At 36.4% G+C, this 25663-nt stretch overlaps 3 protein-coding genes across 5 annotated transcripts; 1 reads left to right on the top strand and 2 right to left on the bottom strand.

Annotated features, from left to right (window-relative positions):
- The first annotated feature begins 425 nt into the window (after positions 1-425).
- Positions 426-11932, top strand: stat2 (signal transducer and activator of transcription 2). 3 transcript variants are annotated; one of them, XM_043242848.1, is made up of 24 exons: positions 427-583; positions 1376-1507; positions 1962-2109; positions 2418-2513; positions 2603-2695; positions 2786-2864; positions 3097-3173; positions 3278-3429; positions 3513-3671; positions 3756-3845; positions 4229-4288; positions 4440-4460; positions 4569-4662; positions 4768-4815; positions 5392-5475; positions 5571-5669; positions 5788-5923; positions 6016-6068; positions 6149-6243; positions 6331-6470; positions 6580-6768; positions 7923-7977; positions 8757-8815; positions 9933-11932. In XM_043242848.1, the coding sequence occupies exons 2-24, from the start codon at positions 1377-1379 to the stop codon at positions 10325-10327; spliced, it is 2553 nt and encodes an 850-aa protein (XP_043098783.1). In that variant the 5' UTR covers positions 427-583; position 1376; the 3' UTR covers positions 10328-11932. The 3 variants fall into 3 exon arrangements, with proteins under 3 accessions (XP_043098784.1, XP_043098783.1, XP_043098785.1); XM_043242849.1 differs by lacking the exon at positions 8757-8815 and having other exon boundaries at positions 426-583; positions 9933-10100; XM_043242850.1 differs by lacking the exons at positions 427-583; positions 1376-1507; positions 1962-2109 and having other exon boundaries at positions 2491-2513; positions 2603-2705.
- Positions 11933-14198: 2266 nt separating this feature from the next.
- gpr84 (G protein-coupled receptor 84) lies at positions 14199-17421 on the bottom strand. Its single transcript, XM_043241007.1, has 2 exons — positions 17231-17421; positions 14199-15445 (listed from the first exon to the last, which is right to left on the bottom strand). Exon 2 carries the CDS (start codon positions 15442-15444, stop codon positions 14227-14229), a length of 1218 nt encoding a protein of 405 aa, XP_043096942.1. The 5' UTR covers position 15445; positions 17231-17421; the 3' UTR covers positions 14199-14226.
- Positions 17422-19838: 2417 nt separating this feature from the next.
- LOC122347426 (serine protease 27-like) lies at positions 19839-24561 on the bottom strand. Its single transcript, XM_043242681.1, has 8 exons — positions 24422-24561; positions 23498-23518; positions 23243-23411; positions 22717-22985; positions 22485-22630; positions 21225-21438; positions 21027-21140; positions 19839-20593 (listed from the first exon to the last, which is right to left on the bottom strand). Exons 1-8 carry the CDS (start codon positions 24468-24470, stop codon positions 20589-20591), a joined length of 987 nt encoding a protein of 328 aa, XP_043098616.1. The 5' UTR covers positions 24471-24561; the 3' UTR covers positions 19839-20588.
- Between the last annotated feature and the right edge of the window lie 1102 nt (positions 24562-25663).

Raw genomic sequence — 25663 nt, 5'->3', positions numbered from 1 at the left:
GTGTTTTATATATGCATAGTGTAAAATAAAGAAAAATATATTAACTTATTTTCACATGTTGATCTCATAATTGTTTTCTTGAGGAGACGGTATGGCCTTTTAAATTTCCGCGGTAGTAGGCTGTAGGTACATGTCTCCATAACATGACTTTCACTTCGTCATTTCTTGGAACGCGAGAAGAGAGCTTTTGAGTTTCGTTTCTCTGGCTGTTCTATCAACACCCCTCCGCTGTGAAGAGTTTGATTGACGGCTGATTCTACCAATTGTGGTGGACAGTGTTCCAGTTTGCTCCAATGAACAAACGCGATGGTTTCAAGAGGGGTGGGATTTAATGATTCACTGGGCGGGCGGAAGCACAAAGCGGCGGAAACATCGGGCATTAAAATACAGCAGAAAGGCACAGCAGAGGGAGGTTTATCGAAGAGCCATCAGTTTCCTGAGAAATGCTACTTGTGTGTTTATTTACTCGTCAGCTGATGTTCAGTTCAGTGCTGCATTGTCTTTACTGTATGTCTGCAAAATTCGCTTTGCAAAGTTGAGGTTTGAGGATTGCGTCTTCATAAAGAGCAGACGATTGTTTCAGGTAAGTTGTTATTTTATACGCTAAAATCAGTTATTTGCCATAAGACCATTAGTCATTGTGCTGTCAGATGTATCGGTCTGATGCACAATTACTGCATATAGCGTTAGTAGATAATATGATTATAATGTCCGAGGTGTTTAGAAACGTAGTTCTTGAGTCAGTTTTGCAGCTTGTTGGTGGAGTGGTGTGCAGGTGTGAGGGTGAAGTATATGTAAGGTGAACGAGTTATCAACCTTGGGCAACTTTCATTAAACGGTCTAAAACACGTTTTCATCTCTTATTAGCTAGTTTAATGTATTAATACTTTCTTCTGATAATAATACACAGGAACATTGTGAAATATGAGTTCAGTTAGAAATAGCGTTTTATATTTTTGTGGAAAGTGTGATTGTTTTTTATTATTATTATCTGATGAATAGAAGGTAAACAAATCCTCTTAAAACATTATAAATGGGTTTACTATCTAAACTATCTTTTTTTTGAAGAGGAAAGTCTACAGAGTTTTTGACAAGACTATTTCTTGCTAACCAAAAAATGTTCAATATGCCATTACTTTTCCCCCTAGAATACAAATGGCATATTGAAAAGTGTAATGCCACACATTATTATTCTGCGCTGCAGAACTTCCAAACAACTTATAGAAATCTGTCCTTGGCTTGTTTTTGAAAATAATTACTGGAACAGGGTTTAAGCTTGGGCATCTGACTTGCAAAGCAGTGGTAGGACAGCCCTAGTCCTGACCAGTCCTAGGTCTATCAACAAATATGAAATGTTTGCTTTTTTATTTTGTAGGATGACACAGTGGAAGCGATTGCAGCAGCTGGAAACAGTGCATTCTCAGAGGGCTTTTGATCTGTACAACAGAGATGAGTTCCCAATGGAAGTGAGACATTATTTGGCGCATTGGATCGAGGGCCAGGACTGGTGAGTGCAGTACATGTGTGAACAACAAGTAAAACCTGTTGATTGATTGTTATAGTTCTCTATTCCAAAATATATTTTATAGTTCTGCAAATTATGTCATCAGTTTCTCACCCTCGAATAGCTTTAAATCTGTATGAATTTATTTGTTCTGCTGAACACAAAGGAAGATATTTTAAAGATAGTTTGTAACCAGACTGTTTTGGGTCAACACTGACTTCCATAGTTTTTTTTGTTTTTTTTTTACTATGGAAGCCAATGGTGACCCAAACCAGCCTGGTTACAAACTTAAACTTCAAAACATCTTCTACATACACCTTTGGAATAACTTGAGGGTGAGCAAATGATGACAGAATGTTCATTTGTGGGTGAACTATTCCTTTATTCCTAATAACCATGGATGAAGAGAAGCACACAGCTGCATCAAGGAGTATCAACAAGTCTTTGTGTGTTGCAGGGAACGTGCTTCGCGGGACTCCTCCCAAGCCGCGTTCCTGTTTCAGGTGCTCTTGGAGAATCTGGACAACCAGTTCAGTCGTTTTGCGCAAGAGAGAGAGAGTTTTCTACTGCAGCGTAATTTCAGACGCTACAAACAAAACTTTCAGGTGAGTGTACTTCTGTTGCCAAAACCATCATGCCTGGTGCACTCTTTGTATTTCCAAGGATCTAAAAATGCTAAACATGCTAAACAAAACTATACTGATAGACCTAAGGCCTCTTTACACCAAGTACGATAAGTATTACCTCAACGTTGTTACCACCCACACCAGCTGACGATAACGCTGTGTGCTGTAAACATAATTCCATTTTAATTGCTCATCATCAATCTCTTTATGGTTATAGTTTTTGATATGTTCTCATTTACACAAGTAAAGTTATGGTTACATAATTGGTTACATTTGCTTGTTTGCAGAAGTATCAAGAGGAGCCTTATACTCTTGCTACTATTATCAACTGGTTCCTGGTGAAGGAGAAAGAAATCTTGAATGATGCAGAACTTGCACAGCAAGTTAGTACCTTAAAGTATCATCATCACTCTCATTATCAACATCATCATCATCATCAGCAGCATATTCTGATTCCCTCTCAATGTCTCAGGTGCAGACATTGCAGGTTCAACCAGCGGCGATGGAGTTGGAGAGCCAGAGACAAGTAGAAAAGAGTTTGAAAGACCTTAAGACTAAAGTAGAGGTGTGTGTCTGTGAGTATACGCATACTTGTGTGTGTGTGTGCTTGTTTGTGTGTTTGTTTAGGAACATGATTCATTGTTTTATTTGGCAGGCGATGGAGCACAGCATAAGATGTTTGGAGGAGCAGCAGGATGAGTTTGATTTTAAGTATCAAACACACCGAATGGACTGTGAGGCTGCACACTTTATTTAAACACACTGTCTTTAATTTCACTATATACGGTGTTGTTAATCTGCCCTTAAGTGAAAATTGAGTGTTTACTATTGTCCTTTTGCATTATTGACACACTTTTTCATATTTAATACTGCAAAACTACTTTGACACAATCTGTATTGTTAAAAACATTATATAAAAAGGGTGACTTGACTTAATGTGTGTATGTATGTTTAATGTGCCTTTAGCTTGCACAGAAGAAGAGAAGAAAATGCAAGTAGAAGGTCTTCAGAAGATGCTCAATGCACTCGATAAATGTAGAAGGGTAGGCAAATTTAGTCTTTTCTGTACTATTCAGACTTCTTGTATACTAAACCTAGTAAATAAATTATGCTTATTAACCCTGCTGTTTTTGTATCATTGTCTAAGAACTTCCTGTCTGATATCTCGGCTATTTTGGATGCCGCTGATGTTCTGCGCTCAGCACTTATAGACGAGGAACTGGTCGACTGGAAGCGGAGACAACAGAAGTTCTGCATTGGTGCTGCTGAGGATACAAGTCTGGAACACTTAGAGAAATGGTAACATCACATAAATTTCTCCGAGCAATGGTCCGTGCAAACGTCATTCAGATCTGTTTTTAAAACGGTTATGGCCTTCACAGGTTCACTCAAATTATAGAGTGCATGTTCCAGCTGCAGAAGTTCTTACAGAAACTGGATGAGTTGGTAGGAAAGATGACCTACGATAATGACCCTATCCCAGCCCGAAAGACCCCTTTAAAGAGTAGAGTGGACACTCTGCTGACGCACTTGATAAAGAGGTACATTTAAACACATACGCAATGAGACATATACAACTCTTTTTCCATGCATATGTGCTTCAATATTTGTTGTTGTGTTTTCAGCTCATTTGTTGTAGAGTCTCAGCCATCCATGCCGCAAGGTCGAGGCCCCCTGGTGCTGCGTACAAATCTTCAGTTCTCAGTTAAAGTCAGGTCAGGCTCTAACATTATACAACGCATTACACCATTAAAAAGAGAACACTAGTACTGACCTATTTACTATAGCAAGATTTATTATTATGCTTTGTTGTTTTTATATTTGTTGACAGTGTATTATTTGTAGCACAGGAATATACTTTCAAAAATAAGGAAACTGAGAATATGGAAATTCATTTTAGTGTCCTGTCCTCTATATGTCCTCTATAAGGAACTAAGTACTTAGAAATAATTGTGAATGTGACCTACTTCTCTTAAATGTTATTACTGCTTTTGTCTGCTCATTGATTAAATGTAAAAATGTCTAGTTCAAGTTGCTGAAATGGAGAAAAAAAAGTTTCCCTTTAATCATAAAATGACAATCACTATTCTCTTTACAGATTGTTATATAAGGTTTCTGAACTGAACCATGTTATGAAGGTGACTGTTTCTGTTAACAAGTAAGATCACCATTTCTCTTTCTTTTCTCTTTTTGTTTCGAATCTGATAGGCATTCTTGTTAAATTTCTGTGTTTTGATGTGGATTGAAATTAGTCAGTTGGTGGTTAAGAATTCTTACCCTCTTTCCTCCTTTCCTTTTTATTGGTTTAGTGCTGCTTCACAACTTAAAGGGTGAGTGTTAACACACACACACGCACACATACCCACATTATTTTTACCCCACCCCACAAATTCATGATTTAGATTTTAAATACCATGTTTAATGTGTTTATATTGTAGATTTCGAAAATTTAATGTGCTCGGTACCTTAAGTAAAGCCCTTAACATGGCTGAGAGTATGAATGGGGGCATGGTCGCTGATTTCAGACATTTGGTGAGTCTTTCCAGTGTGAGTTTGAAAGTATTGTCATATTATTAAGTCTTTGTGTATAAATTGTGTGTTAATGATAAATCATTGTGTTTATGTGATGCTTCACAGACTTTAAAAGATCAGAAGGTTGGTGGTGGAGGAAAAGGAATCAATGATGTGAGTTTTCTAAGCATCTCGTGAATAATAAATGCTATTAATTAAGTTGTTGCAAATAACATGCATAAACCCAGCAAATGATCAACAACAGAAACAAGACTAAGGTCTATTTTTTTTCTTGGCTTGGTTTACTTTTACAAGTAAACATTTTACCAAGACATTTAAAAAACTAAACAAACAAACAAACCCAAATTATAATTATTACGTCACATATATGTTTAACTCTCTTCCTATTTTTTCAAACTTCAGGCCATTCAAGAACAACTGAAAAATTAGCTCTAGAGACTAGCTGTTGTTAAACACACAGTTTTTCCCCAGAGTTTTTAATTTGGGCCAAGACCATCTCATTCAGTCGATCTCAAGCCAGTTGTTTTGGTACAGATCTGATTTTTTAAATATACCCAAACAAACCAAACTAATGGATAAAACAAATGCTCCAAATGAGTGTGAAAGCACAATAAGAGTCGCCTCTAATAAAATACATTGAATTACAGTGCTGGTGATAGTTCGATAAATAACTCCACAAAATAAAATAATGAATGTATGTTTGTGATTCCGTTTTTGTGTTTTGTGCAGCTCTCATTGAGTGTGACTGAAGAACTGCACAGGATAACCTTTCAAACCCAATTTGACCATCAAGGCCTTTCTGTCCCTTTGGAGGTGAAGCATCGTTTCCTCATTTATAGGAAAGTTTGAACATTCCATAGATATGGCAGTCCAGTTTTTATGACCATACTTCCTTTTTTCCATCCCAGACCTCGTCTCTTCCTGTTGTGGTGATTTCAAACTCCAGTCAGCAGCAGAGTGCTTGGGCGTCCGTCCTGTGGTTTAACATGCTCTGTTCAGATCCCAAGGTCAGGAGCAAGAGTTGGTTCTGGTTTATGAAAAGCTTTAATCATCATAAAAAGTTTTATGTTAAGAATGTTTTCATATTATTTGCATCAATTCATTTTTGTGTGTGTGTGAGTCTAGAACGTCAAGTTTTTTGAAACCTCTCCTGCAGCCACTTGGCCGCAGTTTGGAGAAATGCTAAGTTGGCAGTTTCTCTCCTGTGGGAAACGTGGTTTAGACAGTGACCAGTTGGAGACCCTCGCAATAAAGTTCTTTGGTATGCGCCTTTAATTCCTTTTAATATATAACATAATTAAGTCAAATAAAGGTTGTAAAGTAATCTTGTATTTGTTAATAATTCGCTATTAGGTAAACAACAGAGCTATGACAACTGTAAGATATCCTGGACCAAGTTCAGCAAGGTAAAAGTTATGCAAGTCTTGCGAAATGCTATGGGTGTATGAGTGTTTTGTTTACTCATGGTTGTCTGTGTGTGGTTTAGGAGAACCTCACTGATACAAACTTCACCCTGTGGGTGTGGCTGGATGGCATTCTAACCCTGGTTAAACTCTACCTGTCAGACCTGTGGAGTGATGGGTATGGATGACATGTATAAATTATACACACATTCAAACCTCATCATGGAATGTGTGTGTTTTCAACAAAAGTGTGTTTGTTACATAGGTCTATAATGGGCTTTGTCAGCAAGGGTAAAGAGAGACTTTTATTAAAGAAGAAGCAGGATGGCACTTTCCTATTGCGTTTTAGCGAAAGCATCAAAGATGGAGGAATCACATTCAGCTGGGTGCAGTACGCTAATGATGGTAAACTATATCATATATATATACTTAAAGACATAGTTCAGTATTTGGCCACACAGGGTCCGGCGGATATAACTGAATGGATCATTTTAATTTGTTTTTGCTTTGTTAGGCACTCCGAGTGTGCAAACAGTGAAACCATTTACCAGTACTGACCTTAAGCAGATTGCTTTACCTGATATCCTCTGCAACTTTCGGATCATGATAGCAGAAAATATTCCGGTTAACCCACTGTGTTACCTTTACCCAAACACTCCTAAAGACCAGGCCTTCGGCAAATACTACAGTGAAAAGACTGGAGGTAAGTTGTTTACGTAGAATGTGGTAAATTTCAGGCTGTGTAACAACATTATAAATAAATAAAATCAAATATTTTTGACATTTTGCCTAAAATCTGAATACAAATATTACATGTTGAACTATTATTTATTGAGGTGTCCCTGACTAAGGATTTTCACAGTTGAATCGGAATTTTCAAATCTTGCTGAGATTTGACTCGTAGTCGAATCATATGTTTGGGAGCAGAGGGCAAAATACATTACGAAGAGTCAAGTCAGACATTCGTTAAAATGCAGAGAAAATATGTAATGTATGCCTCACAGATATGAATGGGGTAAATACAATGGTTTATGCTTTGTTTAAAACATAGTTCAAATGAAACATCAGCGAAGCCCTAAGAATTCACAAGATTTTTTCGACTGTAGTGCTCTCATTATAACGTAATGTATGTGACAGTAGCTATTAGTGTTCTAAATTTCTGTTTTGAGCTGTGCACGCTGAAGATGACCAGTAGAGTGAAGCATCTGATAGCAGGTTTTTAATCAGTGGGATTTAACTCATCATTTATATCCGAACAAAATGCCTCGAATGCATGAATGTGTCTGCACAGCTCTGAATTAACTTCATTCGTGGACGAATTCTTTATGCAACAACATGCAGAAACAAGGCGTCTAAATTCACAGCGTTTTAATATAATAGTGTTCTCATTATAGTTGTTATGTATGGCAGTCCCAATCATAGTTATTAATATTCTGCATTGTTGTCTGTCCTGCTCTTGCTGTGCACTGAAGAGATAATCATTGTAGTACTGCAGTGATGCGCATTACTGCAGCATAATTCAGCCAAATGCATCTTATACATGATAATTAATACACACACATGCACATTCTTATTTACAGCATTATTTTAATAGGCTGTATATTAACTTACGGGGAGAAGACCGGTAGTTATAAGTGAATTCAGACATTGAGCACCCAAATATAACCAAAATGGCATGATCATAATTCCCTGCGATTATTCGACTATGAGATGTGGCGTCGAATCAGGCTCCTCTTGTAGACTGTAAAAAAAAAAAAAAAAAACCTACCCCAAGAGATATTTACTTATTAATTAAAACATGTTTTCATTTAGTATAAATATAAACTTTTAACTAACTTTGCCTGGTTTTTGTTTCAGAGGAAAATCCTTACCTGAAGTACCTCAAAACCAAGCTGGTTTTTGTCTCTAAAGAGTAAGTCTCTGTTTGTTTAGTGGTTTAGATTTGTGTTGTGTGTTTGCATAATTACATAACATTTTTGACAGTGCACACGTGCTGTATCTGGCCTGGTGTTCATTGTTTAGCTGTTTAAAAAGCAGCAGTCTTTTAGTGATATTTAGTATGAATATTGTTATTTATAATTGTTAACAATAATTGAATATATTATTTTATAAATGATTCATTAAAAGTTTGGACTGAGAAAAATCCTTGCTCCTAAAGTTTTAATTATAATCTTATCTTAATCATCTTATGATCTCGGTTTATACTTGTGAATAAATAATAGACAATAATAATAATAATAATAATAGCGGACATTGAAAAGGCAAGTAAAAAGCACATCACTATAACTATTTCATTTTATATCACCAGGTATTTTGTGAATTCTGAGTATATCGACCATCTTCAGTTCAGTGCTTCATTACTGCAAAATTAACACAGTCTACTGTTGTCTGCAAAAAGGAGCAGACTATAGAAAATGAAGTATATATGGGTCGTAGAAACAAGATGTTCTTTGCCATAATTGTTATTGCTGCCTGTGTAGAGGTAATACAGGTTTTCAGCAGATGTTATTATGTAATGATGTGAAGGTCGTATTGTGAGATAACAGCATTCAAGATGTTACAGCAGTGTTGTTTAAAGATAAGTGTGATGTGAAGTTCTGGAGCAAATACACTGAAAGAGTCCGGTATGAGTAGAATTTGAGATGGTTGTTCTGCTGGTTTACTGGAGTGATCTGTGCTTGATTGCTGCAGGAATGGCTGTTCTGGCGTCAGAGAGGGGCCAGAATCTGACCTGTCCACACAGGACAGAGGTGAGTCCCGCCTCTACGGCCCCTCCAAATCCAATCAGCTCGACCCTGACCTGCATCTGATTTGCTGGATGATCATCAAATGTGTCTTGATGACAAAAGGCTTTCTGATGAATATAGAAGCTACCTATTATGGATGCTTCTTTCATTTAGATGCCCAGTTAACTTCAACAAGAGAGCTTGTGCTTGTGTGGTGTTGCTGCTTTTTAATAACACAAATCTAACCATGACAGGATGTTTGGGGAAGCTTGAGGTTGCATGCCACATGCTCATGCAAAATATAGGGATGCACCGATATCGATAAGCTGAAGTTATGGCCAATATTGATCAAATAAATTAAAAGCAAAACTCAAACACTAAAATGGGTGGTTTTACATGTTTACTTAAAGAAAACTACAAAAAAATGTATATTCATGTTGAAATTTGCTGAAGATTTCATTATAACAGGAATATTAGGAATATTATTAATAAACGTGGGCAAAATGTGCAATCTCTGCTCAAAACTGGCTGATAACTGATATGTTGACGATATATTGTGCATCGTTTTTTTTTTTTTTTTTACTGGCATTTTTGGTTCCGTAAAGAACCTTTTGTATCCTTGTACCCACTGCACAAAAGTTTATTTTTAGTGGAAGATGATTTATTAGATTTATTAAAATGTTAATAAAAACTTTTTTACTGAAAGGTACTTTGGGGATCTAAAAATGGTTCTATGTCAGAGCTATGGTGAAAACCAGCCCAATCGTACATTTTTTTAACATATACTACTAATTTTAACATATAACTACTAAGTTACTTAAACATACTTGGCTAATTAAACAATTTGGCTAATTAACCTCACTCATACAAATTCATATGATTTTTGCTAAATTGTATGTATGTTATAAGTTGAGTGATCTGAATCATAAAAAAATCGTATGAGGTGAGGTTTTACGGATTCATACGAATTATCCACTTCATAAAATACATATGAATTTGTTTTGAGGTAGTGTTGTGGATAAACTCCTTTTATAACCTACATGCAGCTAAAGAGCATCAGAAATACAAGATGTTGTTATTATTGTAGTGCTATTGGGTTTATAACATCTCTCTTGCTTTCTCATCTCTTTCTTGTTAAAAGGCCCTTCTTCTTTTTCTGACGCGGGTGATGATGACTTGTTTCTCCATGAGATTGAGAAGTCTCCAATGTTCTCCGCCTCCACCATTGATGACGATATGCTTAACAGTATTTTGGACAGTAAAAGCGAGTGCGGTATTCCAGATGCATTTCCTCCAACTGACCTCAACACTTCACCATCATGCCTCCAAGACAACTTTTCTGTGAGCCCTCTGGATATCCTTGCGGACGCACTCTCTCCAGACGTTGATGTTAATATCACACTGCATGAGTTTCTAAATTCTACAAACATCCTAAATGGCATAACCCTTCGAATGCTGCCGGAAGAGGCCGATGACCTTGTGCCTGAATCTGTTTTTCAAGACCTTGGCTGCCTAAACACACCGCTGACCCCCTAAATTTCATCCATTTTAACACAAATCCATAATCTAATCTCAAGCCATATAATGATTTCCGTAACTGATTTGTGGCGAAAAAGTACTGTTTATATTATTGATTTATCCATTTAGTTTTTATATCTGAATGTCTACACACCCAGTCATCTGTTACTTTATGTCTGTTCCTTTTTTATAAAAAAAGCCTTTAAAAAGGCTTGGAGGTAAAAAAAAACCTCTAGGATGAGGTCTTGCGATCTCACAATTCGTAAGCTGCTAGCAAATATTTGTCCTTTATAGATATAAGCTGGAAGAAAAATGTTTTATTGGATTTAATTCAAAGAATATCCAAGCACTTTTGCAAATGGAAATTGGTGGAGAATAGGGTTTGGACGACTATTTATGTAAAAAATAAAGATCATGTTTTTATGATCCAAGTTAGCTTTTATGCAGGTTGAAAGAAAAGTTTGTATTCTTTCATTTTAATTAACTGGGCCTTAATGAAAAGATTATTTGATAGTGAACGCAATAAACTTTATTAATGTGTTAAACACATTTTGGTAATGTGAATCCGGCATTAGCTTTGAGCTAATGGTTTAAAAAGCATCTCAAGAGCAAAGACATTTTTGTGCATTTGTTTCCGAGCATAAAACAAATTTTCCATGCACACAGTGCAATTTCAGAAAAAGTGAAAAAATGTCTTTGCAGTGGCAAAAATTAATTTAAAGCACCTTAAAATAGTGCTTGTTTAAAATTGCATAAATTAATTTGACGTTTAAAGGCACCAATGTAGATAATGCTTTTATTTAACTCTTTTTGAGGCACCTTTACTTTCTCTTTTATGATCAATTTTTATTTTGTATAACCACTATTGAGACCTGAATACTTTGCTTTTTGATTTAATGGCTAAACTTCACTAAGCTGCCCAACTTGAAGCCAAAATACTCCCATTATCCTGTTTTTGGTACTGGATAGTTCAGTCATCAATCACAGAGTTTTAATTAGGCAGATACTATTTGAAAATGTAATTGATTATTTTTGACACTGCTTTTAATATTTTGAAAGTTGAAATAAGTTTGGTTATTCCAGTTGAAGGCCGATTATTCAGAGCTTTACCTCTGGTGAGAATACTTGATCATGTTTGTTTTAGATGTTAATGTCTTTTAAACTAAATGAATTTGAATTAGACTGATTGTATGATTACTCTGAGAGTAATACTGATTTCTGATGGCAGGAAAAATGCACTTGAGTGGAAATGAGTAAGTAAGATTATTTGTTGTGTAAAAATGTTTACAGATAAAGTGGATGTGTCCCTCTAACTGAATCTGTTGGGTCCTGGAGGAGTTCGGACAGTCTCAAATAGTTTTTTCATCCCATATTTCCTTTTTTTTTTCTGAAATGAAATATTGAATCAAAGTTGTTTAATCATTTTCTTGCTAAATCATTTTGTTACCCATAAGCACTTCTGTTTGAATTTTGTTGACTGTTTCAAATGCATGTAACCAAGTTTTGCAATGTATCCACTGTGAACCTTACTGTACCGTGTTTTGTATCTAAACAAGACGTTATAGAGTTTAAATACCAGTGTTAATGATGGTTCAATATCCTCCAATAAAACATCTAACGAGAGAAAAGTCTGTCATATCTTTCTAACTGGAAAGCAAGACACTTACTTTGTCAAGCAGAATGTTAATAAGACGGGTGAAATATTGTCTTGTTCTGTCACCATCTGTTCCCTTACTCAGAGACAAAATTGGATTTTTCCAATATCTCATTGTACACATGCATTTCATATAAAGACTTGGAACTGGTGTGTTATTAAACATTGATTTCTCAAATAATATGATAACCTATTCTTGTGGCCATGCTAAGGTCCGTGAGCGTGATACTCAGAAATTAGTTTGATGACCTTAAATTTCTAAATACAATGTGACCTTAGCTTGGCCAGCATTTGTGATGTTTGTTTAGATTACGCAATAAGGGACACTTGTCTAGACTTGTGAAATGCTTGGTTTTGTGTCCAGCTCTAAAAAAGCTGAATGCTGACTTGAGATGGTAATAGAAAAACATAATAAAATAGATTTTTTTTTTACTTAACAAAAAAAATGTTTATCCACTTGATATTTGCTCTTATGAAATATAGAAATAAGTAAAAATTGTATAATTTTTTTTTTTAACAAAATAGTTTTTTTTATTATATTTTTTTCATGTCCACTATAATGGACACTAGGACTGAAGAAAAATAAAAATCCCCATATTTCATCATACACAATAAGTGCACTATAGTTTAGCTAATGTTTAAAATTTTAAAAAGAACACATACTACAAGTATGAACAATGCAGTAAGAATGTGGAGAAAAGATATAAAGTATATGATATAAAGTCTCAACTTTTGTTGGTTGAAGTGGGTGCATCTGAGTATATATACATAAATGTCTTTGCGTGTATGTGAATGGGTTTGAATGTGTACTTGCTGATTGTTTTGATGAGTGTGTGTGAGTGTGTGTGTTGCTGCGTATTCCCTGATCTCACATACACTATGGCTGTTTCTCACTAAAACCAGTGAAAAGTTGATTGACAGGCTATGACCTAAGGAAATCATATTATTATTAATTTCATTAACATCAGTGTTCATAAAACATTAAACTTAGAACTAGTAGCTCTGTATTTAGCTTTGAAATACTTCCACAAATTTCTCAACTTGTTTTACAACTAGCTTGATATCATATATATTTCAAGTCCTTATGTCCAGTATATTACACATCATATTTAAAAAAAATCCTGTGTTCTGCAACTTTGAAAAATTTTCAAAATAACTCTGAATATTACCATTTGATAGTCAATTTTCAGTATAGATGTGAGTTGACGTGTCTACAATGAACATAAATCTCATCAAAAGAAGTAAAATGTCTAGTTGGTTAGTCATGTCTCTTTTGTCATGCCTGTAGCTCAGTCAGATTTCATGAGTATATTGTGCAAATATTATTATTAAAAAAATATTACTGTTTTAAACAAAAAAAATCATGTAATCTTCTTGATAAGAGAAGGAAGTGCATGTACTTTTTGTGCCTTAACAATAACTTTGTGCCAACTCCAATTCAGAAATATATATGTTATCGTTTTGATTCATATTTTATTTCTAGAACACTGATATGATGTGCAGTACACACGTTACAGATCCAACTACATTGGAATTGTGCAAATAATCCTATATAAAAATAAAATCATACAAGTTATTGCATATTCTAGAGGTCTAGTTTAAACGGTAGATATGAAGAAATGGAAACAACACTGCAAGCAAAAGAGGACTTAAGAAACTTGTGGTTTCCTATGTGAGGTAATTAAAAAAGCAGTGAGACATGTCTGTTCTTGTTTTCTCCATTGCCCAGCTTCAAACTCCCAAGTTCATTTGTGCGTGAGGTTACAAAATGTTGTTAATGTCATTATGAATCATTCCTGTGGCTGCACGCAAGATTGCTGCATATGTGCAATCAGAAAATATGAGGAAATGAAACAGAGAAAGTTTGTGCGTTTGCAGTAAAAAAAAAAGCCACATGACATGGCTTCTTTCCGATCTTTAAAGAAAGTGGAAAATCCCACCACTTCAGAAAGAAATTATATTATTTATAGTCAAAAATGAGCTAAATAAAGAAGTACAAGCTATTTGACAATATTGAAAGTGAAGGAAAAGATAAAACAGTGCCTAATGCATAAAATGTATATGACATGTCATTTTGAGTTAGATTTGGTTGTTTTGTTTTAATTGTGCTTTACATGCAGCTGATGGAGGTGAACTGTGATGTTCTCAACAGAATGAATGAAGTGCAGCTATGTCACTGAACCTCTACAGTGCAATAGAGAATAATTAAAAAAAGCAATAGCTTTCTGATTGAAATGACTTTGATAACATTTTTAATCACCGCTTATCTTATTGTGAACCGACTGGTTCTCCAGATCCAGGTTAATGGACGTACAGCTTTGTGTAGCAGGTCTTTGTAGGCCTGGTTAAACTGACGGTTCATGCATGCGTACAACAAAGGGTTAATACAACTATTTAACCAAGTGAGGTTTGCACAAAACATATGAATGACCTGTGGTGCACGGTTCGCCTTATCAGCGACATTCAGCAGCAGAAATGGGGCAAAACAGCCAACAAAACACAAGAAAACCGTAAAGCACATTCGAGTTACACGCTTAAATTCACTGTCCTCTCCTGAGTTGGCAGCTGGAGTGGCTTGGATCGATACCGGAGTTGGTTTCGAAGATGTATGTGTGTCTTTTGAGGCATCTTGAATGGAGTTTTTTGGTTCTTGTGTGCCTGTGTTTCCCTCAGCTTTGTTCTTATTCTTCTCCGCCGCTTCCTCATCATGACTGATCTCGCAGCTTTGAGTTGTTGAAGCTCCAGCACTGATCCCGCTGTCATCCGTTGTCGCCTCGGCTTCAGCCTTCTTGCGTTTTGATGAGCGACGACTGGGCCTGTACTTCAGAAAAGCCTTAGCGGCTACACGTACCTTCCGGTAGATCAGAAAGTAGAAAAGACCCACACAACCAAGGCCTAAGAAGAAGTACATGAAGAGCAGCACGGTGGTGTAAGGCCGCCCTTCAGTGCGGTGAAAACTGCACGTGCATACTTGCGGGGCAAACACGTAGACAGGCCAAAGTGGGGCGAAACTGGCTACCCCCAGTACCCAGGATGTGATGAGGAGCATCGCCACTCCACGGTGGGACAGGAGCAGACGGGCACAGCGCGAAGTGCGATGCGCAACAACCAAATAACGGCTCATAGCGATAAGGCATAGTGTGATAATGGATACGCTGTTGGACAGGAACAGGAGAAATCCAAACATACGGCACCACGTGGCTCCACCTCTCCAGTGCAGGTGTAGGTATGAGTCAACACTGACCGGTTGGAGGATCGTGCAGTAAAGAATATCAGCGAAAGCGAGGTTTACTATGAGAACATTGAAACGTGTCCTCAGGCTGGCATCAGTAGCAAAGGCAAGCACAGTCAGAATATTCCCTATGGTTCCCACTATGGTCACAGCCGATCCCAAGAGGACGCCGAAATAACGGTAACCCTCCACAGATGGCGACGCACAAGAAAAGGTATCATTTCGTAGAAGATCCGTGTCGTTCCACATCCTGAGAAGACACAAAACGGTAAGCTCATCAATGTAACATCCTTGTGGTCCTAATAAATGGGTCACACTTTTTTGGTGGACTTACAGATGCAAAAGCATGCTGTTGTGAGTGGATGTTTTATTGTCCACATGTCACTTTATTAAGAGCAGCTGGTTTCAGTTTTCTTTCTGAAACTGAGTACCACAGTTTAAGGTCACTACAAACCGCATCCTGTTAAGGCACTTCTGAATATCTCAACTTTTCTCATTTTCCTGTAACAGATTGAGCTATAGCCTACATACAACTAGCATTATGGATATTTTAATAGGCTGCCTTTTCTTCTTAATACAAACTGAGACAGATTAACAGACAAACAAACAATTGACAACAATTCTGACAATAGAGTGTATTTTCTATTGAAAAGAAAGAAGCTCCAGACGTTGTATTTGATTGTACTGTCAGTCTGTGCTTTAGTGGTGTAAATTTTAAAACGAGGTTAGGACAAGTGATAAAACTTTAACATTAAATCTTCAATGACTTGTTCAACCGATTCTTTCAGGATCACGGCAACAATAACTTGCGTCGCGCTCGGAGATGAGTGACAGATAAATGTGTGCTGACTTCATTTAGAAGAGGGACATTTTAATTCCAAACGAAAATGTAAGTTAAGGCTAGAATACACTACACGGCTCTTAAAATCTGAACAGATTTAAAAAAATCTGAACACTGTACAACATACACTTGCTGACTAAATAGAGACAAAAGGGCATCATACACGAAGATCATACACTACCCGACTTTAAAATTGTTCCGATCACAACAAACTCAAGCATAAACATGCGCCTAGTTGCTAGGAGATACATGACATATATAAAAAAAAGGGTTCTAAAATCGGTTTAAAATATAACCTCTCACTGAACAGAATTAAAGTCTGGAGCTAAAACAAGTCTGTGATCACCACACACTACCCGATTTTCTGTGGAATCTGTCATCTTTAATCGGCAGACTGTCTCTGACTTTCTGGAACTTGCGTCAATTTATTCAGTATAAAAATCAATTAACGTTATCCACCTTATTTTTCAGCGTTAAAAGTAAGCCGTTTTTTGTAAATGTGCAAAACTTCTGGATCATTAACTTAGAGAAATAGGGAGATGGATAACAAAATGCAGTAAACCGTAAACCGCTGTGGTCATAATGAAGATAATACGTTCAAATAATATGGTAAGACCACTTTGCAATATCAAGCATCGTTGGCTCCTACTGGAAAAATAAGGTGTGTAACAATAACATTTGAGTCCACACTATTCTAAAAATCACTGTTCATTACATCTGTGATTACCTGCTAACCTTTCTAATGCGGTGCTGCTTACATTGTACAGTTGTTTATTCTACAATTATAATATGTCATTATGAGTGAAATGTAGGCCTATTTTAAAATTAATTTAATTCATATGGAAAGGGATAGTTCACCCCCATATGAAAATACGTCATTTACTCCCATTTTTAGTTACACCAAATCCGTATGACTTCCTTTTATGGAAAACAGAAGAAGAACCACACAGTTTTACCACTGACTTCCACTGAATGGATGTTTCACAGAAGAAAGTAAATTGTTTAGAATGACTTTAAACAGCAATGGATTTTTTTTCAGTTATCCCTTTTAAGTTGTCTATCAAAACATTTTCAAAATATAATCGTATTGATGCATAACCATTTTAAAAAACTAACAACACAGTTCAACTCTAAAACACAGAAAGAATTCATTAGTCAAAGAAAAAAATATATTTCTGGCTATTACTAGCTTACCTTGCAACAGCTGTGGCGTTCGTCCACTACTCTAATTTTTAGTTCTGTTTCCTCCTTGATTTTTATAGCTATCTCTGCTTTGTTCCCTTTTTAGTACAATTTGCTCTGCATACATATGTCTCTTTTCTGGTCTGTAAGATAAACCCTTGAGTCACGCCTCCTTAGTCGCCTTTAGCCGCAATAACCGGTACTGATGTTTTGCCACACGTTATGTGTGCTTGAGACGTCTGTGATCAAATGTGAGGTCACTGTGTACCAAGTCTGTTGCAAAATCCTGGAAGAAACTTACACAGCAACGGTATTTTTCCAAAAGACATGGAGAAAGGAAGAAAGAAAGAAAGAAAAGTTGGCCAAAGTTTTATTGTTCTTTTACTTTGCTGATTCATTTAGGTTAATATTTAGATTTTGTCACTCGTGGAAAACAGCTTGACTAATCAAATTAGAAACCTGAAGCTTTTGTATAAATCTAAATTTATATGATCCTCACTAACTATGTACATCATGTGCATGTCGTAAAGGTTGAAACTGTTTAAACAGTTCTAACATCCACCACCTTCGCTGAAACATAATTGTCAGTTTGGTTTTTAAATGAAGGTTTATGGCAGCAGCACAATATCCCTGGACAAAGAACAAAGTGTTTACACAGTAGTCCCCCCAAAAATATAAAAGCGGCTTGGCTGACATATAGTACATACTAAATGAGAGCAATATTGACAGTTTATTAGGTTTCTTATATAGGCTTTACTTGAATTAAGCAGATCAGTGGAAGGAAAGCCTGATATTCTGAAGTTAGCATAAATTTCAATTGAAGCTGTATTTATTAAATCTCTAAATCATGATAGCACAGCTGCATTTGCTCAATATAAGCTTCAAGTAAGCATTTATTTACAAATAAATTAGCTGATCTAAGCTAGATAGATAGTATTTAGCAGACACTTTTATCCAAAGTGACAGAGAAGTAAAAGTAATTCCAAAAATGTTTGCCTAACATTTTACATAGTAGTTTTTTTTTTAAGAAAGTACAGAATAGGACGGCTGAAAATGATTCAGCTTGTAATTCTGATAATTCCAAAATGACGTGAACACATTTGTAACTGTTCTTTTGTGAATTACACCAGAAACAGTTCTGTGCAAAAAACCCCCAAAAGCTTTTTATGGTCGAACAGCATGTTTTTTTTTTTTGCTGACATGGCAAATTCTATCAGTTCACAAAGTTATTGGACCTACTGTTATCTATTGCTTATTACTTTGGCCAGAAATCTAAATCTGCTCTATTTTGAAGGAAATGTATTATGTAAATCCTTCATGGAGACTGCCACATCATTATTTGGATACTTGGATGTCAGCTGTGTTTTATTTGACATTTACCTGCTACTAATGATCAATATCAAAAGAAACTCAGCCCATGCCTGCTCAAATGGACTATCCTGCCCCCAAAACATATGTGAAAAATTGATTTTTAAAACAGAAATAGAAAGCAAATAGGAAAAATAAAATTCTTATTAAAAATGGCAAATGTATTGGCTTTTGGGCATTAAATATTGCAATAATATAGCCTTAGTTAGCGTTTAGTTTAGCTCCATTTATTCCTTAGGATCCAAACAGGCGGTTACATGACTAGTTAGACGAGTATGTAGACACAAAATAAAAGGTGCCGATTTTTAAGCAGATCAAAAATGATAACTATAATGTATGGCGGAAGAACACTTCGCAGCACTCAGACCTCAGCGCAGTAATATCAGCTCCTGGAAACTCATGAAAAGCTTGCTATTAGCGCAGGTGGAAGTGAAAGTCACGTTGATTGTATAGCCTGAAGGGAAAGGGGAGTTTGAAAGGAGTGATGGCATTACTGCTCAGAGGTCGAAATGCTCTTCCGCCATACATAGCTTTTTTTAAGGACTGTTCGTTTCACAAAATCACATTCTGGGTTGCGCTCTTGACGCTATGTTACGGCTACAATGAAAAATAGAAATAAAAAAATAGAGAATGTACTGATAATTTTCAGTCAGGAATTCTAGGACATTAACCATTCATTTTGAAATGTGTGAAATTTAAATGTAAGTATCAATACCCAACATTTCTTTATATTAATACAGTAAAGTAAGCATTTTGTAGAGTGTATATAATTGGTCATATCGAATATTTCACTCTGTTAGTGCTTTTTAGGCACACAATAAGTGTTATATGTTGGTATCATGTCTAGATTCATGGTAAACTTGTGTATCTAAGACACATCTCATGATCTGAAACGTGTTTATATCCTGGATATTGAGTCGAATTTGCAAATGTGTTGGTCTAGGCAAGTTTTTGTTTTGTGTAAGAATATTACTCGGTGCTCTGTAAGGCTTATGCCTGACAAATGCATAAATGGATCACTTCAAAACAGGAAGTTGATTCTTTGCGTTGTCATCATCGCCTCATTTAATTATTTCAGACGCCCCTCTCTTCGATGCAGTGCAGGTGCGACTCTGACTAGACTTTCTGCTCAAGTCCTGTCCTGCTGTATCTATTAGTATCTTTATTAGTGTCAATGAAGTGTGTGGTTTATGCTGTGTTCACGTCGCCTCCTGTTGGAGAGATTTATTACAGCAAACGCTATTAAAAAACAGTGTTTTAAAGTATTTAATGATTCTGATAAAAGTCATAGCATATCATTACACTTACATTATATAATACAAAACCTACATGTGGTCAAGAACTGTGTGACATAAAAATAAAGTTAATCAAAGAAATCACAGCTTATTTATGAGCAGAAATGGCAAACCACTTCCGCAAGCACTTAATCACCCCACACTCTTAAACCTATGCCATTACACACACATACACACATATATACACACACACACAAACACACACACAATCTTTGCACTTCTTCTTTTCTTTCGCCGGGTTCCTCATCTAGTTGTCTAATAAATCTAGCATTGTGTTCTACAATTGTTGGATTGTTGCTTTATTCCTCATGTGTAAGTCACTTTGGATGAAAGCATCTGCTTAATGTGTAAATGTAAATGTATGGTTATCAAAAAGAAAGAAATTCCAATTATATATATTAATTGTCCCAAATTTTGCTGGTAACATGCTGATTAGAAAGAGAAAAACAAAAGGATTCTACTAATGAAGTGAGGTAAGTGCTTCTGGTAAACAAATGTTGAACGTAAACAATATTTACACTCCTGAGTGAAGTCAGTGCAGCAGTTCTTTGTACAGGCTGTTTGCATTGGTGTTCGTTTTCGACTGCAACGCATCCAAAGCAGCAATGACGTAAAATCTCCTCTCAGAACAAGCAGATAAAGATCATCTGACTTATGTGCAAGTTATGTGAAGCCTGTCTTCATATTCCATGGAGGTATGACTGAACTTACACTGCAGAAATGAAAAAACAGAAATATAAGTTGTGAGTTGCTTTACTTTTTGGATATGCAAAGTGTGTGTTTTAGCGCTATTTTTTTGGTGTGCACTCTGCTGTAATGAAAACAAACATTTTGGGGGGTATGTAAAATGTATGCAGATTTCTATATTTGTATTTTATATCAAAATATTACAACATGCAGCATTAAGAAAGACATTTATTAAACGAGGTAACACTATAATAAGGCTTTATTGGCCAACATAAACCGGTTTGTTAGCTAAGGTTCCATAAATTGTTCACAAATGGAATAGTAAAGTGTTACCAAAAAAGTTAAAAACAAAAACCTGTCTTTATACATCCATTTAACAATCAGCTTGAGACTATTCAAATCAAATTTTTAAAAGTGCATTTTTTTCCTTTTACTGAAATGTATGTGTTTGTACTTACTGGCACAACGCTGTGTGTAATCTTTGCAGCAGTTTATACTGCAGTTAGTATTGCAGTTGCAGCGAAAGCGAATGTTGAACTTCTCATTGCATCTCCCCCTACAGGAGGTTGCGGCTGTACATACAAGCCAGCGTTAGTCAAACTCGCATGCTCTGTTTATACGTAGAAGCTGTGTGGATGTTTGAGAGAGAGTCTTACTTAGGCTGGCAGAGGAGCACGAGGTCGGGGGGTTGAAGGTGACAAATCCTGGTGCGTTCTGTCCAATGTTGCTTGTGATCCAACTCTGATACTGTGACACTCGGGTGTAAACACCAGGAGAGTTGGGATCAGCACAGCCATAACCCCAGCTGGTGATACCAGACTGAACCCACACTGTACACTGCCTGCTCACCATCGGACCACCAGAATCCCCCTACAGAGAGTGGGACGAGACGAAAGAGAAAGGACATTCTTATTCCTCTTATTAGTTGTGACAGGAAAACAGCTGAATCTGTAACAGTAACTGAATCTGCTTTGAAGAACGACAGAGGTGCCCGATAGCGAGTCAGAAATCCTGACACCACACACTTTAAGAGCAAAACAGTTCAATCTAGGATGTTTGTGGTCAATCACAGTTTGAAGATCTTGTAAGATTTAAAAAATCTTTTAGTGTGCACCGAGCCTTAAGAAGGCAACGTGTTAACATAAAGGGTTCATATAATGGCCATTTTCAAGCTGATATTATTCTTTAGGGTCTGTAAAAAGTTTAGAAAACTCTTTTAAGAGGAAGCCATATAGTGTCATTCTCCTTTAAATGGGCTCTGCTGACCCTGCCCCTCTCTTCTAAGCCGCTCTCCGAGGGACTGTTTACATTAGGCACATTCACTGTGAAACTTACTAATAAGCACATTATAAGTAAAGGCTATTTGCAAAGGTTTATTTAAAAATCTTGTACTCGCTTCTAGTGCAGGTGAAACTAGATCATTAATGATTTGCGTGAACAAACGCATATAAGTAGGTTTAGGGCGCATCCTCCTCAGAACAGAACATAATCCTCTTAAGCCGCTCAGATGATAGGAGTAAATGACTACTCTGCTACGTTCATTATTACATCCAACAACAAAACAGTTCAGTCGCCTGGGAGTGTTTTGTCTACATCTGCTCCGGCAGGGAAACAACTGCTGACAGCTCACCAGCCCAGTCTGTGCTCAGACACTACTGTGAATCAATCTTAGTCTGTGTGACATCACAGACAGGCATCAGATCAACTCAATTTAGGGTTAGATTAAAGCAGCCCAATCTCATGGCAATTCATGCATTATTTACGAGGACCTTACTGATTTTTTTAAACTATAAGTTTAAGTAAATTTGGGCTGGCAAGCATAGAATTTTATTTTTTAGATTTTTTACACTAGTGGAGGTATGAAATTTGAAGCATTTGTCCTAAAATGACAATGTGAATGCAAAAAAAATTTGAACCTGGCAGGTGTCTTTGCCTCCCTGGGTTAAACCGGCACATATCATGTTGTTGGTAACATATCCCAAACCAAGCAAAGCATTGCATCGGACATTGTCCACCACTGGAACCATAGTTTCCTGTAGGATCCCAGGAGCAGGTAAACTCACTGAACACCAAAAACAAAAAAATAATCTATTAATGGTGTTAGGAGTAATAATATACATAAATTTATGGGTTCGTATGTGTTTGTACCTCCAGCTTGAATATCTCCCCAGCCTGTGATCCAGCTGCTGGTGCCAGAAATGAAGACACTGTTCTGGGCCGCCAGACACACGGGTCTAATGTAGTCGTTAAAGGTGACTGTGGAGGACAGCCGGAGCAGAGCGATGTCATTGTCATTTGTGGCGCTGTTGTAAGCGGAGTGGACGACTATTGTTCTCACAGTTCTACTGATTTCATTGACATTGACTCCTTGCTGTGTCCTCCTTCCCAAATACACACGCAGACTGGATGCAGTGACACTGAAAACAATCAGAGAGATGGAACATGAGAAAAATAAGGAAGTAGAAACAACAAAAAACTTTTTTATTACTGTAATATAGTCAAACTGCACCTACAAGTTAATTTCAAAGGAAGAATAAATTAAAAATGTGGAAAGGCAGAACAAGTTGAAAGCTAAATGTCTTTATTTGAAGGTTTTCACATTGCGTTCAAATGTGTCATTTCACATTCTTTTATTCTTTTGAAAAAAAAACTTGCATATGTGTGTTTATCTTACTCAGATAAGCAGTGAGCAGCTGTCAGCACCCATTCATTATTGATGAGGGAGCCTCCGCAAAAATGACCTCCGTAGATAGGGCTTTGGAGACTGACCTGCCACGGCCATGAGCCCTCAGGTGTATTTACACCACCAACAATACGAGTGTTTAGAGGAGACAGTCCACAAACTATGAAAAAAGACACAGTTCACATAAGTATTTCTACATTAACCACTTGACTTGGTGGTGATGTCTTTAGAATTAAAGGCTCTTACCATTCAACTGAGAAAGTGAACCTGCAGAGGCAGAAATAAAGTGCACATTAGAACAAGTTGATCTTCATGTTTCCCTTAAGAATGACCCTGTCAGTTCAGTAAACTGCTTAATGTTACCATTAACCTGTGAGACTAAAAATGCGGAAGACCTATCTGGGCAAACTGGTTCAATTAGAGACAATAAGCAAAACTAGCAGCCTTTTTTCCCCAACCATTTAACAATGACATTTGCCCCATGTCCTTTAAGTATACATTCCACATGACCAACAGGTGTGGCTTACAATGTAAAACATTTATAGGCTTCTGTAACAAAGACAGAATTATATATATATATATATATATATATATATATATATATATATATATATATATATATATATATATATATATATATTATATAATTTACATTTATCTCACAGGTTTGTTACAATTTAGAAACCTTTTACATTAGTAAAAAAATTCTGGTGGACCTAAATGTACACTTTATTTATTTTATCAGTAGTTATCAGTCAGTTTAGTTTTTAGCCTTTGTTGAGAATAAGACTTTTACAAACATTCCAAAAGCTGTTGGCCAGTAGTGTATTTCTGACATGACACATCTCAGCTGTTTTTCCTGCGCTCTTCTCATTTATTTGTGAATCTGATTATACAGCGACCTGTTTAGTCTGATTGATGAACAAATGATTCTTATGAGTCTGCTCTTTTGATCTAAATTTTAAATGACTGCCTAAACCAGGAGTTACCGTTCAAAAGTATCGTTCATATGAACCAAGTTTCATGTTAATGCATCATTATGTTAGCAAAGCCATTAGGCTGCTCATATTTGCTATGCCACAAAGAAAGCAAAAATGTATTGCATCTTTTCTGTAAAATGTCTTTGTTCCCGGTTATCCTCACTTTAATAGACGTAGCATAAGAACTTACCTTTGGCACACATGAGAAGGCTCAAAGTGACGCACATTAATCTCCACATCTTCGCTAGCAGAATGGATGCTGGTGGTAATCTGGCTCACTGTGACACTCAAAATCCCTTTTTATGTAGTTCTATAAGCTTCTCAAGTTGCTCGTCTTGTCTGTCACTTACCTGCCCACTGGTTTTCTTTCATGCTCCTCCTCCTTTTGTCACCCTCTTTCATTCTTCATGTTTATAGTATGCACAGCAGCCAAGAGCAAGAACATTTTGCAATCCTGGTAAATGCAGACATTTGAGGTCATTGTTGAAAAAAGTCACAGACACAGAGATGAAAAAGAGATATGGAATGGCAGATGAAATTAAAACTGAAATGTCTTCGAATGCTAAATTTGGGATTTAAACATTAAAAACAGGCAGTGGCTGTTTGCACTAGGTGTAAATGGGGATAGAGGCTATGTACACTAAGTGCAAATAGCAATTAGATGCTATTTACACTAAGTAAAAACAGCATGTTATGTTAGCTACAGATGCTATTTACACCGAGTGCAAATAGTGATAGATTCTATTTACATTGTTAAAATAGCAGGATTATCTGCTATTTATATTACTTATTGCAAAGAGTGAAAGTTATCTGCACCTCATTATTGTAGTACATTTTAAAATAGTATGCAATAATAACTTATTGAGAGTACATTTTTTATTTTTGACCATTGAAGTGTAACTCCAACCCTAAAAGCTTTGATTATCTTCGGAACACAATTTAAGATATTTTGGATGAAACAGGGAGGCTTGTAATTATCCCATTGACCGGCAAGTAAAAAACACTGTCAAGGCCCAGAAAAGTATGAAAAACATCAGCAGAATAGTTTATCTGCCATTAGTGGTTCAATTGTAAGCTACAAGAATACGTTTTGTATAAAAAAATGAAAAAATAACAACTTAATTTAACAATTTGGCACCCTATAGCATCACCATAGTGCCATTTTGGATACGCCACACTGTGTCACATGAATACGCTTTTTTTCATGTTACTTAGCCTCTTCTTCTTGCTTTATGGTTTCCAGACATGATATAAGCCACCTAACTCTCAAATGGATCAATGGTCCACTGAAGCGCCACTGATGTGAACACTCTGAATTACATGTAAAAAACTAAATAAATATTGTTCAGTTTTTTGCACAGACTGGTCATTTTGTGCCTTAATTTGCCTTTGTCTGCATTTTTTTTTTTACTCTCAGAGCCGTGGATTCCAT

The sequence above is a fragment of the Puntigrus tetrazona genome, chromosome 6, assembly GCF_018831695.1.
Source record: "Puntigrus tetrazona isolate hp1 chromosome 6, ASM1883169v1, whole genome shotgun sequence".
In the NCBI taxonomy this organism is placed as follows: Eukaryota; Metazoa; Chordata; class Actinopteri; order Cypriniformes; family Cyprinidae; genus Puntigrus; species Puntigrus tetrazona.
The sequence above is the reverse complement of the archived record's forward strand: the minus strand, read 5'-3'. Positions and strand labels throughout refer to the sequence as shown.